The following is an 18,759-nucleotide window of genomic DNA, read 5'->3' as shown; positions in this document are numbered from 1 at the left end:
GCTACTTTAGGTACATTTACTGTACTGGAGTGCTTATGTAATGTTTTTGGTGTTTTTTTTAGACCATTTTACTTAAGTAAATGATGTGAAAACTTCATCCACCACTGATGGAAACACTCAAATACAAGTACCTCCAATTTGTGCTTAAGTGCAGTAGTACTTGAGTAAATGCATGGTCTTTTTTTTTTTTTTTTTTTTTTTGTTACTCTCCACCACTTTTAGGGCTAAATTATACATGTTTGATGGTGTGTGTGTTTTTTTTGTTTTTTTTTAAAGTACTCCTTCAGGCTTGTTGCTGTTGTCACTGGTGCTTGGCTGGTGTGTCTTGCATTGCACTGTACACTGTGTTGCAAGGCGGAGGAGGAGCAGATAGGAGGGAGGGAGCTTGCTTGCTGCTGCTGTTGCTGCTGCTGCTGCTTGCTGAGAGAAAGAAAGACCAACGCAGTGAGCAACACACACACAAGGCAGGCTGCTAACCGAGAGGGCAGCATGGCGGGTCTACAGGACTTCCAACAAGGCAGCCACTGTCACAGGAAAACGTGGATCAATATACTATTAGGAATACTTCAATTACTTTTACCCTGCGTGCAGCACGGAGGGGCTCAACTGCAAGGTTTGTTATTATTTATTATTTCCCATTTCGCTTCAGGAGACATGAAGTTAGCTTAGGGTTTGACTTGACAGCAAAAGAAGCGATGCTCTGGATGTGGAAATTTGGTGGCATGCTAAATTAATAAAAACAGCATGTGGAATCACAAAGGGCGCTAAATGCTCTGAATTTATTTTTTCAAGCAGTTATTTTGTTGTGTTTTTCTTTCTTTTTTTATTTTAAACCAACTCCGAGGTGCTAGTTCATGCTAGCTGCCAGTTCCTCCTTTGCTTGTGTTTGGTTAACTTAGCTTTGGCAGCAGTGTGAAGTAAACCCTATTGTCTGTGGTGACTGGTTGTTTGCTGCAATGAAACCACACAGTCTGTAGTACGCTGGCTCTCTCTTGGTGTCTTGGTGTCCAGCAGTAAAGCAAGCAGAGATATGCGTGTGTGTGTGTGTGTTTTTTTTTTTTACCAAGTTAGGTGTTAGCCGAGCCGAGCTAACCCTTTCCTGCTAATCAGGCAGCTAGCAGCCTTTTGTCAGCCTGCCGAGGCGAAGTCATTTCCTCACTTGTTTGTGTCATTATCATCCACGCTGTTTCAGTTTATTCATTAGTTATAGCCTTTAAAATATAATAAAGCTACAAATGTTGCAGTGTGATTCTTCTCCATAGCTTAAATATGATGCTTTACTATATGCAGTTTTCTCTATATTGCTCAATGTCCAACTCAAACACCTCACTGTTTGTTCATTTTAATTTTTTTTTTTTTGCTACCCACAAAGCTCTGAGTCAGATGTCCACCAGCGTGGTCGAGGTCTGGCAACCAGAGGATGCAGAGCCATTAGTCCCACTTCAGGTAATCAAACTTTTTTCTTTTGCTTTCTTTTAAGTGTCTTTTTGTGTGTGTTCAGGAGGAATTGAGAGTATAATGTGCAAAGTAGTCATCACCTAAAGCAGCCAGATGTACGAACACGTGTGGTTTTTTTGTGCACCCCCCCTCCCCTCTCTTCTTCCTCCTCATTGTGTTTCACTTTGCAACCAGTTGAATCGTGCATATTCACTCGTTTCTGTAAGGAAAATATAAGCAAGCATCCACACTTTTGGTAACAATGAATCTTTAAGTTGTAGATGTTGTTAGCAAGTTTTCAAATCTAATATTAAATCAGAGCGGGAGGCCACCTGCCATGTGGCTCCTCCTTATTTTCTTTTGTACATAATGTCCATTGGGGACTTCAGTCTGGTGCACACTGAGAGCATTTTAGGACCTACATATCCTGTATCACTATTTTGCATCTACCTGCTTTTTGTTTTTTTTTGAGTTTGCATGTTTTTACTCCTTTTATGCAGCTTTTTGTTTTAAAGATCTGAGCTACTATATCTCAGGGGTTTGTGATGATTACATAATCCTGGAGCAAGACCAGCACAAACAGCAGGAGTTTAGTGTTTACTGATAACCTGTCATGAGGTCACCAGCTGACTGTCATGTTACCTGAGGGGTGTGTGTGTGTGTGTGTTTGTGGGGAGGGGGGTGTGGCAGGTTTTTTTTTTCTGCAGGGGCTTTGTAAACAGATGTGAATAGACTTATAGATAATGTGGTTTGCTTCTGTTGGAGATAAATGCAAATGATAGCTAGTTTGAATACTTGAATTAGATGTCTGGGTTTGTGTTTTGTTTTGTTTTTACCCCACAGATGATTAATAGACTTTTTGTAATGTTTGATGAATTTAGTGAATACATAAAAAAAAGAGCTGCCTGCCACAACTGACTCTAACTTAGTTTAACATGCTGCTGTGTTTCATGAAGTTTGAAAAACTAGCTTTGCAATCTGCACTCTAGTAATTACCACACATGTATGCCCAGACTAGAGGTGGTTCTGCATTTAAACTGATAAATATATACAATAGATAAAAGAAAAGGGGAAGTATGTCATGGTTTGGTGGGTTTTTTCCCTCTCTTATTCCTACCTCGCAAATCAATTGGCAGATGGCAGAATTGTTGACATTGTTAGGTGTCATGTTTAGATAGGCGGCAGTGAATGGAGTGACTGTCTCAGTTACATGGGCGATGTGAAATAGAGCATGACATGCGTGTCTCCTATACTCCACCCTGCTGGTGGTCAGCTGGTTGAGTCGTAATAATGTCGCTGCAGGCATGATGAAGTGGCGATGCAGGAAGTACATTGTCTTCTGCCCGTGACACTTAAATACACTTGTTAGGGTTAGGGTTAGGGTTAGGGTTAAATATCTAATTTGGTTTGTGGGAATCACAGCTGAGCAGATGTGCTTATCTAGAGCTCTTACTTCATCTTCGTCACACACCTTTTACTTATGATTTTGTAAATATTGACTCATGCTTTGCATTAGCGTAACAATCATGCAGCTAAATAGAAGCTCCCAGGCCCCCCCTTCCTCTTCATTATTAGATTAGCTGAGGTTACCATTTCTTTCATTTACCGTGTCAAGTTTTAATGTTTGCATACAGACCTTTTTGCTCAAATTGTAAATCCCCTGCATTAATCTTAAAATCCCTGCAATTACAATCCAATTCATTGACATAAACTTGTGCTCTGATTCTGCTTTAACGTCTCGTCTGCCGCTATGAGCAGTAACAGCATGTGTTCTGTTGATGGGCTTAATCAGCTGTAAAATCTTGTCTCGTTCACTTAAGCCATTGGCATGTCGAGGTTCAAAGATGCTGAGGGATGAAGTGAACAGTGAAATATAGTTGATTTGTTTCCAAGCTGCCGGTGTCAGTAGAAGCAGATTTTATATCGTAGTATGTATCCCAGCTTGGGATCAATAAAAGTATATCTATCTATCTATCCATCTATACAGTAAACTGTTGCTTGATACAATACATGGCAATCGATGGCAATGTCTTTTTTTGCAGGTATTGCAGACATAACATTGAAATAATCCTTTAAATCGAGTGTTAACATAAAGCAGTCCCACTTGTGGGTTTATATACAACCAGTGATAGTTTACAATTAATTTATTCAAGTTTTATTTAAACTCAGGAATACACTGAGGCACTCATTTACAACATTGTTGAGTAATTACAATCATCAAAGAGCACAGTATAGTAATAATTACAATGTGATGAAACAATTTAGGGAAAAAATGTTTTTCTTAAATTTGCAAATGGAGCAGCAAATTAAGCAACACTGGATGCCCACTGTCCTCAAGTAATGGCTTAATTAATTAGAGTAGACAGTTGATTAATTATCTTAAGCCCCTTTTCTTCTTTTAAAAAAAAAAGAAATGCTAAAATTGTCTGATTCCAGCTTCTGAAATGTGAGCACTTCCTGTTTTCTATGACAGTAAACTGAATATTTTTGGGTTGTGGACTGTTATTTGGGACTTTTGAGGTGTCATCTTGGGCTTTTGGAGATGTTCAGATCAACATCTGTAGACCAAATGACAAATGAACGAATCGAGAAAACAATTAACATATTAATTGGTAATAAAAAAAATGTCTCAGTAAATGACATCCCGTCTCTGATCTCTTGTCCAGACTACATTTCAAGATGTATCAGCAACACTACGTTCCTAAAGGTGTGTGTATGGATCAGATGGATCAGACAGATAACACGCGTACTTAAACAAGTCCTCAACTGGTGTGATCATGTATGTAGCTGTAAGTCCTGAGATTGTTCCTATGGTAACTACGTTCAGTGTTTGAAGAGAGCAGAGCTTATCTTTGTGGGCCATACATGGTGCACATGTAGCTAACTGTGTTTGTAGTGCTGTTTTGCTACTGTGTTATAATTATCTACTTAACACGCCTCATTCAGTTAAAATGAATGGTACTCCTTTGTGTGTGCATGTTCATTTGTTAATGGTGTTCATGCGGTTACGCTAGGAGGAGTACATTTGAAGCTCTATTTTAAAGGATTTCCTCAGATAATGATGAAAGATTACTCCTTCCCTTTAGGAAATTCCTGAGATGTTTACACTAGAGCTTTTTGATTGATTAATCTCAGACAATGGTGAAAGATGCAGATCACTATTTCCCAAAGCCCAAGAAGACACCCTCAAATATCATGTTATGTCCTAAACAACAGTCCACAACCCAAAGATATGCAGTTTACTGTCGCAGAGGACTAAAGAAGCCACGCAATATTCACATACAAGAAGATAGAACCACATCATTTTGGTTTTCTTTTTCCCCTTAAATAAGGGACTCAAAATAGTTTAGATAAGATAAGCTTTATTGTCCTGAAGGGAATTTGTCTTGGGCTAAAAGTGCTGAATACAGCTGCAGATAAACAACATACATGACAGACCCAATGACAGGACCAAACATGCAACAGTGAGCATAACAACGTAGAAGCATTCAAGTAAAATCTATTTAGAAAATCGTAGAACATGAGTAATATATAGTAAGTAATACAGTAATAAATAGTAAGTGATAAATAGTAGATAAAAATGATCTAAATTTAAAAGGGATATTTGCCAGTGACTTGACTGTGTTGATCATCCAGTTGTTGCAGCTGTTGTTTACACACCACTGTCACACAAATCAGAGTTTGATCCTAGTCGTGGTATTGCAGCAACGACCAGACAGATGCCAATTAACTACCAAATATGGTGCTGGTCAAATTTGAACTCTGAGGGGTGTGAACTGAAAACCAAACTGAAGTGGATGCAGTGTTGACATGCACACTGTAATCTGGTTAGATAATGGTTTGAGGTGGTCACATGGTTTAGAGTAGTTAGTAATTGGTTGTCATGGTTCGTGTGATAATTGGGTAAATGTATGGAAGCATAATTGGTAGCTTCCAGGAAACGTATTATTAGTGGTACAGAAAAGTGAAAGAAGAATTGAGGGTTTTATACTTCAGACTCCAAACTTCATCACAGCACCACAACCAACAGTAAAACACACACACACACACACACACACAAAAAGAAATGATTAAGATATTAATTGAAAGGATTTATTGTGTGCAGGTAGTGTGAACTCAGTACGTTAGTTAGAAATACTGTAGAGAGGAAAAGAACAAGCAGAAACAGTGATAGTGAGATATTTGAAGAGCTGCAGACTACCACACATCTTCAACAGGTAGGCTAAATAACTTATTTTACCATAGACAACTAAATGGCCTGGCATTACCACTCACCCTCTCCCACTTCTGGCGCTGGTGTTTGGTCAGGAAGTTGCTGTCCTTCTGAACAGACGATCGCCAAACTATGTCAACAGTATCTTCATCTGTGGATGGAGGATAACGTTCACTTTCATGGTTGTTTTCAGGCCCCTTGGTTGGACTTATATTTACATCCACTTTCACATCCACTTTCATCACTGGTAGCCATGAGCCGGTAGCTCAAGCAGTGCTTTTGTGGTAGGAAATGGCCGTGTGTTTTGACATGCAAGCAAAAAGCTGCAAACTGGCTGTCGTCGCACTTATTTCTGCTGTGTCACAGACAATTAGATTTATCCATATGAGGTAAAAAAATGTCAAAGGTTTATCATCATTATCGATTATAAATTTTATCCCGATCCCCTATTGAGATTTATCGCCCTGCTGTAGTTACCATAAGTGCAAAGTGTTTTTGTTTAGTACCAATCTTCAGAAATCATGTTCAGTTCATTCAGTAACACTTCATGCACACTGTGAGATTGTTTAGTATACAGCAAACTGGATGCTCATTGTTTTATTCTGAGAAATCCAGTAAACTCTGCCAACACTGGCAAAAATTGCTGCCTGCTGTCTAATTTGGAGTCAGGGTGGAAAAGACGCAGTGCCAGTTTTTAGTTTCCCAAGGCTATTCCAGTTTTCAGCTCTCTCTGATTTCCTGGTTTATTTACAGTGAAATTGTATTTTATGCAAAATAAACCTATTGACATTTCAAGAAATTAAATACATATGCAGAGTGGCGAACTGTATCGGAGCAGCTGGCGGTTTGTTGACGTGCAGTCATCAGTTGTTTGAAGGATTCTGGAGATAAGTATCCAGAGAGCAGGTTGTCTTATCATCCCGCAGAGCCTCCTGATATCATTGCTTTCTAGGCCACAGTGTGACTCAAGAAAAAATGCAGCGTATGATGTCTGAAGTTCTATTTTTTTTTTTTTTGTCTTTCCTCTGCAGGTGGAGAAGGAGCGAAGAAAAGACGGTCTTCCACTGGAAGAAAGGTAAGCTTTTTGTAGTTAATCTTCTAAGGGACAGATGTGGGGTTTTCTCTTCACACGTTTGTAATGTATTGCACACTCACAGTCAGAAACCCAAGCTGAAAAGGTGTGAAAAGACATTGAAACTGGCTAACTTTAAGCTACTTCAAACATCAGCCAGAGAAAGTCACACATACATGCAGCAGTTTTTGTTAAAGAGTATCAACAGTTATATGAAGTTCACGAAAAGGTTTCCACCTGTTCATGAGTTCATGAGTGGCACTTGGGAATAGACTTTCCAGGAAGGCACATCATTATTAACAAAATCCCAGACCAACATAGAGATTGCATCATACTGAAGTGTCATCTATAGTGTATAGTGTTCAATTATACTGTAAGATACAGTATGTAAGCAAGGGCTGTGGTGTGGTGTGGCGTCAGTTTGTGAACAGCCCAGTGGAAAAAAAACAATCCTACCCCTCCATCAACAAAGAGTTACAGTCCGCAAAAGTACAGACTAGAAGTGTTGTTGGGAAAAAGTGAATGCGAACATGTTTTTTTTTTTTTTTTTTTTAAATTATAAGCTATAACAGGACTCTGTTGAATGACGTATTTAATATGCCGCATTAACACTGTAGCTGTGGAGGGCGACATGTTTCTGTATTCACACAGTCAAATGGCATGGTGTAGTTTCAGAGTAATAGGGCTTAGGGTTTCTGAAAAAGGCCTTTAAAAGTCTTCCCCTGTATGCTGGCTATGTTGTTTATGTTGGTGAGTGAGGGGGTGTGTGACAGAGAGAGTTTGGGGGCGTGTGCTAAAGAGGCACAGAACCAAATTCCTGACTAATTTTAGAACTCCTTGAAAGAAAAAAAAAAAGGAGGAGAGGTCTATCTTTCCCAGCTGTTTTTTTTTTATGTTCCTGGAGAAAACTGTTCAGAAAATAGATGTTTTCATCGAAACTCAACAATTCGTGGTATTATTTAAAAATAGCCTGGCTGTTGCTGTGATTGCTCCGAAGGGCAGCAGTATTGAAGCTTGTTTATCCTTCATATTACAGATGTTAAATAACTTGCACACAGATATAATCTTGTTTTTTAGCCCCACTGCTCCGTGTTGATCTTAAGAAGCGATGCCAGTCCCAGCTCAGCCAGTGCGACAGTATACCAAATGTTCCCCATATTTATATGTTCATACCTTAACATATCAGGTATAGTTTGACTGATCTGTCTTTGCAAGATGTTTGTATCACTCTACATGACTTAAACGCCACCTCACTGCTGAGTTATTGCAATGCCATGATAGTATATAACCCAACATGACAGTAACATGCACCTTTGGCACTACTGTGAAATTAATTTGATGTAAATGTATAATACAACTTCCTGCAATTCTTTAAGCACTTTACACTGCATTAAAAGTGTGCAGAGTAACAATAAAACATTACAACAGTAAGAAAAATAAGCAAAGAAGGTAAGACTCCCTGTAATAAGAGGACATTGCCATTATAAGTTAAAACATAAGTGTTAGTATTAACCAGAAACATTAATACATGTTAGCACTGTTGCATTCATGAACAGCTAAGCTTAATCATGCCCTTAATGAGAAACTACGACAAGCTTGCTGACTCAATATAATATAAAGTAATATAAAGTTGCCTTGATTCAGATGCAGTAATGTTGCTGACCAGTGTGGGAATATGGCTATTTTTAAAGTCCAGAGAGGTGAGAGGCAATGGAGGCTTTGCAGTGCTGGTTGACCTTCAGACCTCCAGAGCTCAGGGGCTGTGAGGCATCTCGTGCCTGGGTTATCAGGCACTTGGCAGGGCTGCCATCACTCTCTTCAAGCCTGACGAGCAACACAGGCTGCAGATACAAAGGTTAATATCTCTGTCTGAGACCAGCCTCAGTTCCCCTTGTCTTTTTAGAAGTTTTTATTATAATCTCCACCTCATTCATTTCTTATAATATCCTCAAAACATATGTTCCTGACACTAGCCTACTGTCTACTACAGTGTTAATACTGTGGGACAAGTCTTACTTTGCCATGTGGTTTAAATTTGGTGTTACTCTTACTTTTTCTCTGTCTGGTACAAATGCATGTGAGCACCGGTTGACCTAAACTCTCCTATGATCCTAACCTCTCCCCTGGTGCATGTCTGAGGTCACTGCAAACGTTGACTTTATTTGAGTTCGATCCAGGGGATCAAATGGCGCCAAACATAACTTGTTATTTTTGTACTGTGGCAGTGGACAGAACCCTTGGACTACAGCTCAGTGGTGCGCTTGTTGAGAGTCTGAGCGTCTCTTCAAGGGCAGCTGTTGTTGAATTTAGAAAAAAATAACGAGTTACCAGCATGTATGACACAGGAAATGCTCTCCTCCACCTTTTTGAAGACGTACACGAGAAGCTTACACTACTAGCCATAAAAGACAGTGTAGCATGTTTTCCACTTTACTAGTCTAGTTTTAATGAAATAAATATCAAGCTGGTGTTGAAACTGCTGATAGCAAAAACACCAGATCTTTATCAACTGCTTGCTATCAAACAAGACTCTTGTGCAGACGCAGACGACCTCATTTCCCCTTCAAATTTGACCCCTCATATGCTCAGCCACACACACATACACATTCACACTCACACACACACACACACACAGCTTTTCCACTCTGACTAACACTGTTTGACAGGTTATGAATTAACAAACAATTAGTACTGCAGAGCGCATGAGAGAGAGAATCACTTGTTACATAATATAGAAGACAGTGTCCCTCTCTATCAAGTCAAACCTCACTGCCAGCCTATTTCTGCTTCCTGATATTGTTGTTATCCACTAAATCTTATCGCAGGGAGCAAGAAAAGGGGACCAAAAAGAGAAAGTGTGGAAGTGTTACATATTCTCTGTTTGCAGGTGGTAAACCATGTGGCATTTTGACAGTTGAGACATCCACAGCAGGTGAATGAATGCAAGTGGGGGAAAGATAAGGTGTTTTTTTGGTAGTGAAAGGCAGACAGTCGGTTGCACTATTTGTCACACGAATGTGGGGAGTTGTGCGGTAAAGTAAAGAAAGATCTTAAGTAAGGACGGGTAATGTGTGGGCACCCACTGACTGCACGCCAGTAATCCATCCTGCTGAATAGGGTTAGGTTCAGTTGTATTGATTCTGATTCTTCTTATCGAGTAGTTTTTGATAAAGTAAAAAATGATCAAGTAAAAGTGCAGTGTCTAGGATTCAGTGGCAGTTGCAGCGAGGTTTCAGATTGTAACCAAAAGAGGACCCCTCCCCCTCGTCCAAGTTTGCAGGGGAACCTATATTACATACACGTTGTGAAACTTGCAACAAGCACAAAGGGACCGCTCTAGACTCTATTATGTTATTATTATTTCAGTCTTTCTTATTTCCAGGTGATTATACACTAATTAAAACATACCTATGAGTGTTTTATTACGAAATCTGGAGATGCCACTAGATTCTCCACACTGCACCTTTAAATAAATAATGGGGCAATATTAAACCTGATATTGGAATATAAAAGAATATTTAACAGGCAGTAGTTGTGGGAGGAGCAACGATGTCAAAGTGAGTGGGTGAATTTTCTCCTGATGAAAAATCAGCATGTCAGACTTCTCCAGACAGATGTGTGATCACGGTCTTCTGAGGTCATTATAGGTGGCCTGTCTTTGTAAGTCTTTTACTGGATGAACAACATGCTCCGAATTAGTTTTTTCCTCAGGTCATTATCTCCTGCAGAAAGCTCCTCAAAGGGGGAGGCGTTCTGGCCTTCATGCAGGTTTGAAGGTAGAAGAAAGTTTTAGATTTAACCAGTTATATCTGTTTGTCTGAGATGAAAATCGAAAACTAAGAACACGTATTAAGAATCATATCAAGTATATTTTCAGCAGTTTTTCACTCACTGGTAGAGCATCATTCCAGCTCTCCTCCTCTTCTCTCCATCTGACTGTACTTTCCCCATGTCCCTCTCACCATCAGCATGCTATGTCAGCTATAAGTGTAAAGAGCAATTAGACTGGACAAAGAACACAGCACATGATGTGGGAGATGGGCATTTGATAATTAAGTCTAAATTCAATTCACATTTATAATGAATACATGCTCTGTTTCTATATGAAGTGCTGCTGCCAGTACTTAGTCCTTGACCCGGTCCCAGACTGGGTCATCATCCTCCATTTTATGCTTAAACCGATAGGGTCATCTCTCTGAGGAAAGCTCTGAGTTCAACAGTATGATGTGTAGAATAATAAAATATAATGGTTATTTTTCTTCTTGATATCAGAATTGGTACAGAGGTAGAAGTTGATTGGTGGAAATGAGCTTTTGTTCAATGCAACCTAAAACATTTTCCTTTAAACTTCATACATCAAAAAATTGGAAGCAATCTCCTCTTTACAAGCAACTAAATCCACATTTAGGGCTTGTGTGTTAAACAGGTTGTGCTTAAATAACTGACTGCATGACTTTAACCAAGTTACCATGGTTACCATGTTATTTGGGATTTGTGCAGTAATCTGGATTGTCTTGATTTGATTATAGTCAAATTATTATTTTGCATGTAGGAGCACTCTGGGTGGCCAGTGTGCCCATGTAGAATATTAGGTTTCTCTGAGAGGTGGTGATGCATCTTTTCACACCTCACGCTATTTCTGTGCCCACTATTCTACCAAGTGGCATCCCGGTTTTTCATTACCCATCTCATGCCTCTGTCGCCATGACATCAATATCTTGCAAGGAAAAATTAGACTCTAGCAACAGAGATGTGGTCCTTTGTGTGTACATTATGTACGGTAGTCATCTCCTATTACCCATTATGAACATTCAAGTCAACCTTTATTCAATTCAGTTTATGTATGTAGCATCAAATCACAACAGACATTATCTCAGGGCACTTCTCACACTACTCTAGTAAACAGTTGTTAATGTGATGACTGCAGCAGATCTTCCTCTTTTTTTTTTTTATTCGCCAACTCTCTGCGTGGTGGGGCAACGAGGCAAAACCCAGCGCCTATTTATCGGCCGAAACGGAAGGAAGATAAAAGGTTGCTTGAGGGTTTTCGTCTTTGTCTGTGCTCTTTTAAAATTCTGTTGTCTCAGCACTGACCTCCTTTTTCTTTTTTTGCTTCCTTTTCAGTTGACTTTGTAGTCTGTGAGTCAGAAAGCGAGGGCTTTGCCACAGGTGGCTAGTTGACAATGTATATGAGGCTCAGTGTAAAATAAAATAAAATATAACCAGCCTTTTTTTTTTTTATTCTTTACCTGTTTTACCCTGTTATCTGAAATCTACTTCACCACTTATAAATACAGTCTCTTGTCTTGTAATCAAAGAGGAAGTAAATAGTCCAATGAGTCAGCAACTGTGTATGATCAGTAACATGTTTAAGTCCATTTCTAAGCAAAATACTACAGATTCACTAGTTCCTGCTCCTCTATTGTGGTGATTTTCAACTTTCCTCTGTTTTATATCATAGTAAACTGAATATATTTGACATTTTGTACATTAATTAATTAATCGATGATGAAAATAGTCAATAGTTGCGGCCACAGAATCATACATCACTCCTTTTGCTTGTTACGTCCACATTTTCAAAAGAACTGTGTGTCACGTGTAAACACAAACACTCACTTAACCACTTATGACACTTATCAGAGCAGAAGATACAGATCTGTACAACACTCTCAGACCTTCCTATCAACTGTGGCTTTCTCTACCGTGAACATGTTGAACAGAGATAAGTCTGATATCAGGATGCATGTTCATTTCACACATTTATAAATTGTGTGCTAGGTGGCCTCAGCTGTACTCAGACTGCTCTTAGTTTGGCCTAATTTTGTGTAGCAATGTGTATTACAGGAAGGATGAATAACTACTACAAATATTGATGCAAATGTTGATAAATGAGAATGCAAATGAGATGATTAGATTAACAGGAAAATGATCTACTCGAAAGATTTGCATCTGTGATATAAGCTTACACTGTGTACTGTTGCATGTCCATATGTGCACGTTCATCATCGAGAGTCTACACTTGATTTTTGTATGTTTTATTTTATCATTACAAGAGTTATAGCCTTGCTTATTGAAGCTCAGTTCATTAATCTTTTGCAGAGATTGTGCTTATGAAGTGTTGAAGAGTCATGCTACTTTTTTACACCTCATTTCAACAGAAAAAAAACAATCAAGTATTATGATTTTAGGCAAATGGGATGCTTCCAGTCTTCTTTCCGTTTTAGCACGTAGACGTAGGGAGTCATGGTGCTTTTGCTCGGCAGCCCAATAACAGATTCATTGTTTCACCTTTTTGGAGTCATTCATATCTAGCAGCTGCATCTTTCCAGTTATTGAGAGATACTTTATGAGATGTGACCCAATAGTGTGGGAATGTTATCAGTAATAATCATTTGTAGTGACAGTATCTCACCACACCACCCCCATGTTTCCGCAGCCATGGTTGAAACTGTAACTTGCATGTAACATGTTCCATAAGTAGAATCAGATGTTACTTGATAACTTGATGTACTTGAAGTCTTTTTTGTTAAATACTTTGAAATAAGTAATGTGATCAATAATCTACAAAGATGAGATCAAAGAAAAAAAAACGGCACGTGAAAAATGCAGATGACGAGCTAAGACACGTTTAAAATCAGGAAGAAGGCAAACTGAATCATTGTCATTGTTGCGTAAAAAAAAAGTGAGTGCCCTCAAGGTGAGCTTCTTCGGAAATTCTGTGTTAACTTGTGTTCACAAATGTTTTGAAATCAGGCAAGCTTGCAAGACGGATCTTGCATTTTGTGCCCCCCCCTGTTCTTCTGAATTCTATCTGTTACATCGGCCTAGATCAGGAAGTACTTACAAATTACAGTGTCTACCACCTAGCCTAGTCTCAGAACCCACACAGTGGCCACAGCATCAACTGTTCACTTCCTCCTCCTGCCTGCCATCTTTTCATGCCACGGCAACGCGAACGATAAGAGAAGGGTATAACTGACTGTGGCAGATGGCCATCAGTGACCGATACGAGGAACTGTTACTCTTGTGAATAATCACTCAGAGCTCACTTCATGTACTATTTTACCAAGCTTAAATGGCAAGGAGAATCTGATAGATGAGGAAATGTATAACCACTCCCAGTGTGTATTTGTAACCAAATTTAGACTGCTGAGGCTGCCTGTGTGTTTTAAGGAAGTGTCAGTGAAGGAGCTGTAGCTATGGTATGAATTGGCAGGCTGCAGTGTTTCTTCTGTGGGCTCAGCAGAATACAGTCTACAATATTCTCCCTTCCTCCTCCTGCTGCCACTGCTGCTCACTCTATACTTTACTTCCCTTTTTTTCCCCATACACATTCATTATATGCCACATTTACTGGTGTTGACTATTTTACAATCACATAACATAGAAAGTCTAACAAGAGAAAACTTTGAAGCCATTTTCAGTACCTGTGCACTTCAGATAATCTAAATGCTAAAATGAGATATTTTAGTGCTAGAAGTTAATCCTGACGTGCTTGTCTCTGTTAATTCTGAACTAGAAAGTGTTGAGTTTGAGTCTTCACATCCTCTTTTACTGCAGCACAGGCTAAGTTGGTGTAGGTGTATGTGTCGTTCGTGGTATTCTAAATCCCCCCACCTGTTCATTTATAAACCCAGTTTTTGTGTCATGTGACTATTTTTACTCTGCAGTTAGCAGCAGGCTGTAAAGATGGTGAAGACTGTCTTCATAATGATGCATTTTGCCTTACAGCGAGACATTTACGGAAACTAACTGTTCAGTAAATGACAGAACAATATCGAAACAGTCATGTCTGACGGTTTCAGTTTGTAGTCACACACTGCTTGTAGCTAGTTGTGTGTTAGGAGCCCTTTTTTTAAGATGTCCCATCTGTATGAGCATACATCTGTTTCTGCATCTTCATTTCTTCTTTAATTGGGCAATAGCACATCTTTTATTGGGCTGCTGTAGCTGTTTTTATGGAGACTAGACTCTTGAATCTAGTACAGTGCTCCAGCATCACACTGCATGCTTTATTATGTCGGTGTACTCTGCTCCCACTGCAGCAGGAAGTGGAGTGGTTGTCTAATGATCAGCACGTCATGCTGCACAGTGTGGCCATTATTTTTTTAGACTTAAGCCTCACAATTGAGATGGATCCAAAAATAGCAGAATTGTTCGGTGCAGCACTTGTTTTTTGGGGGTGTGGTGCTGCAGCTGTCTGAGCTATAGCTTGGCTCTAGGCTCTAGTTTTTAGGTCCAGTGTCTGTTATCTTTTTTGTTTTGTTCAGTTTTTTGTCCACTCAGCAATAAAAACATACAGAAAAGTGACATCCTTTTTTAGATGACTGCATTAATGGCAGTTATTTTGCTGGTGTGATGCACATGAACACTTAAACAATAGTCTTTGCACTTCATTTCCTCTGTTGGTCAACAGCTGTGTCAGCCAACACAGTCAAAGTCAACCACACACACGCACACACACACACACACACACACGCGCATCACCCACACCCACACCCACAAATCAGCTGCTGCTTTTGCACAACAAGACGTCCATTCCCAGAGCTCATTAGCACTGGACATCACTCACACAAGTACAAATAATAACACAGTGCACCTCCAAAAAGTGTCTGCTCGTTGACCTCTATACAATTGTGTTTAATTTGACTTGACTTGCGGTCGGTTGCTTATATTCAACGTTGCTCACACACGCTGTGCAGTTTCTGTGGCAAGACAGCACGTAGCTTCTGTGTGCACCTGCTCTGTTGGTGTACAGTAGGAAATCTTTATGTGATATTGATTTCAGCATGTTGTTAAGTACATTGAGGTGAATAAATAGCTCACGACTGATTAAAAATACTTTCTTATAGATCTGTTACTGTGCAGCTTGCAGTGTACAGTCTGTCTTAAACTTAAATGAAATGGAACAAAATATACAAAAATATACTGATTTGTGTTCTTGTAGATTTTTTCTTGTTTTAATGATTTTTAGTAATAGTCAAAGATTATCACACTCTAATATATTTCTGTTTCTGCCTGTGTATGCAGTAAATGTATTTAAAGTTTGAATCAAGGTAGTTTAGGTAAATGGCTCACATCCATTTCTTTAGGGGCTTTTGTTTTGTGTAGATAAACTAAAGGTCACACACTAGCTGCATTTCGACCGCAAGAGCTTTCTCCAGGTGTGAAGAGAAGGAGAAGAGAAAGAACTCTATTCCTCTATTGGAGGGACCATCGTCAAAATTATGTTCCAGAGAGTGTTTTTACTGCTCAAAAAGTCCCTGATCAAGTTGTAGTTTCTGAAGTTAACTGAACTTTGTGGGTAGGGTTTGCAAAGATGACGCTGACTGGTCTATAACTCATAATGTGATTTTAAAAATGTAATTCATAAAACAAGGAAGTACTCCTGTATCGATTTAGAACCAGTCTAAGATGACAGGTTTGATTACTAATGCTAAAAGTAATGTTTTTAAAATAGAGTGAGAGAGAAAAAAAAAATGGTGTGAGTACGAGAGAGAGAGAGAGAGAGAGAAAGACCAAACGGCCATGGTCCAGTGAATGAAAAAAAGAAGTGTTTGTAGCAGCAGTTGCGTTCTTAAGCAAAAATAAATAACCATCAAATACTCAACAGATGTTACACTGTGGAGACAAACGCTCTTAGTTTTAGTTTAATTTTCCTCCCCTGCTTTTCTCCTTTTCATTCAGTAATTTCATCTGTTTCATGCAGCAGTAAATGCGAATAACAAGATAAATATGTGTTGTTGTTTCCTCCATGTGCTAACGTGTCTCCTAAATGCTGCCATCATTTTTGAAACTCCTCATGGGTCTAATTTTGTATGATCTACCTGGTGCCTTCACATGTGGTGGAAACACAAACAGGAGTGCACTACAGGGACTTTAAAGGTCCAGATTTAGTCCCTAAGATGCGCTCCTCTGGGTTCAAAGTAGCTGGAACTTTTGGTGGGAAGCCTTTTTCACGGCAAAATGTCAGATGCCAAAAAGCCTTGGTGAAGATTTCTGACTAAGGTTTAGACTTCATTAAAATACAGTCGATTGATTTTGCTGTTAAAGCTCTTAAATGATTATATAGGTGTGTAACTTTTTCCAGGTGATATTGTTACATTGGCACTTCTGAGATGTTCAGTTTGAAAAGCTTGTGTGTCAAATGTAGTTTTCTAATACAGTAAAGCCACGTTGTTTTTCAAAATGCAGTTGTTAGTGGAGTGTGTCATTATTTCAATATACAAAGGTTTCATTTAAAGTGTAATCCCTTATCTGTCTGTCTATCTGTCTGTGTGGTAATATGTGTGCTGGTATGATCTTAGTCTCTTTGTTCGGCTGGGGCATATGTGGTTTGTGAAGCAGCCTGAGGCAGTAGTAGTTTTGACTGCTAATTTATCTCCGGGAACTGTCACATGTTCAATTTGGAAAGGAGACACACTGTTCTCATCCTAAGGTGTCATTTATATAAACTTCTTCTAATGTTTTCACTAAGTGTTTTTTGTTTAACCCTATTTTAATTTTGACCTAATATTTTTGTCTTCTGTCATTTGTCTCTCCACCAGCTCCTCTCCATATACGCGGGAGAATGGGAGGCCCTTACATTTCCAGCCCCCAGCGTTGGAGTTTGGGACTCAGTAAGTTCACTTCCCACTTTTTATTTTCACATGACGTGTCTTAACAAGTATCATTTTCTTCTGAAAATGATTAAAGCACTTATTACATGCCAAATAATACAACACAAGGACAAAATGTACTTCATTTCACCATCCCTCTTCTTTTGTTTATTATTTTTTTGGCTTTATGCCTTCATTTGAGTCAGTGTAGCAAGCCAGGAAACGAGGAAAGAGAGAGAAAGAGGGGTGTGACATGCAACAAGGATCCCCTAGTCTGAAATCGAGTCGTGGATGTTGCAGTTATATGGTATGCGGCTTAACCATTAGGCCCCCAGAGCGCCCTGCCATCTCAGTCTTGAGTGATGTGGAAAACTCCACCGACCTAATTTATCCCGAGTTTAAAATAAGCTGATGGAGTCATAGCAAAGTGAACTGTTGCTGTGATGAATGCTACAGAAAGGGGAAGATTTCATAAAGCAGGGGGCCCCGTGAACCTTAAAAAAGAGACAGGACATCCAAGTATGGAAGCGAGCTTACTTTCCCAGCATTCAGACGCATACTAGAGAGGGTTGACCCCAGTCAAAAGGGTTAAGAACTGCACTGATTGCCTCCATATTCCCAAAACAGAAAGAATATCAGCTGCGTTGCTGTGGTTGGATAGTGGTTTCATTGCTCCTGTTAAAAGCAAACAGTCACAAGCTTGCATGTATTTTGTTATATTTTATTTCATACATGAGGAATGCAGAAGGCAGGCAACTTGCCAGAAATCATGTAATATTATTAATATTAATAAAAGACTTGGATAAATATTTGGACTCTTTGATATAATAATTGCATCTGGAAATTTATAGTGAGGAGCAACACATGAATATAAGATTAAAGTCCCACACATCAGCTTGGGATTTTCTGTGTGGGAACAGGAGTAATTACACTGTTCATTTCTACCAGCAACATTAATTAGTTAGTAATCTCAAAGATGAGACTAGACAAAATGTGTATTGTAGAACTAATGCACAGCTTGTAGACATGCAGATATGTGCAACAACACACAGGATCTAATAATAATAAAGAAACTGATGTTAAAAGACCTACAGTGATAGAGCGAATGTATGCGGCTAAACAAGACCAAAATAAACCTGTCTGAAAGTGACTGTAGTGAAGTTAAACTGACCAGAGGGCCTTTAAATTACCCAAGGCACTCCACTTTATCTGTTGTGCAGCTTGAGCGTGCTGCATGGTGTTGCAGGCAGTATCTGCAGCAGACTGCATTTAATTGTGGTGAGAAAATCCTCTCTGCCCGTGTCCAAAAATATGTCTTCATGCTCATCAGACAGAAATTCGCAACGCAGTATGACCGTTATCTGAAACGTGTTGACAGTTGGACAAGTTACACTGAGTGTTTCTGCTCTCACTCTGAAGAAAGGGACATTATAGAACAT

The 18,759-nt window shown here is 39.2% G+C and overlaps 1 protein-coding gene across 1 annotated transcript in view; it reads left to right on the top strand.

Annotated features, from left to right (window-relative positions):
* The first annotated feature begins 458 nt into the window (after nucleotides 1-458).
* tmem131l (transmembrane 131 like) overlaps nucleotides 459-18,759 on the top strand; it is a 41,022-nt gene continuing 22,721 nt past the window's right edge. Inside the window, exons 1-4 of the mRNA XM_053339556.1 lie at nucleotides 459-613; nucleotides 1,373-1,446; nucleotides 6,682-6,725; nucleotides 17,270-17,341. Coding sequence (XP_053195531.1) covers nucleotides 490-613; nucleotides 1,373-1,446; nucleotides 6,682-6,725; nucleotides 17,270-17,341 — 314 coding nt within the window. The 5' untranslated portion in view covers nucleotides 459-489. The remainder of the gene's footprint in view (nucleotides 614-1,372; nucleotides 1,447-6,681; nucleotides 6,726-17,269; nucleotides 17,342-18,759) is intronic.

Source organism: Scomber japonicus, chromosome 2, assembly GCF_027409825.1.
Source record: "Scomber japonicus isolate fScoJap1 chromosome 2, fScoJap1.pri, whole genome shotgun sequence".
Lineage (NCBI taxonomy): Eukaryota > Metazoa > Chordata > Actinopteri > Scombriformes > Scombridae > Scomber > Scomber japonicus.
The sequence above is the reverse complement of the archived record's forward strand: the minus strand, read 5'-3'. Positions and strand labels throughout refer to the sequence as shown.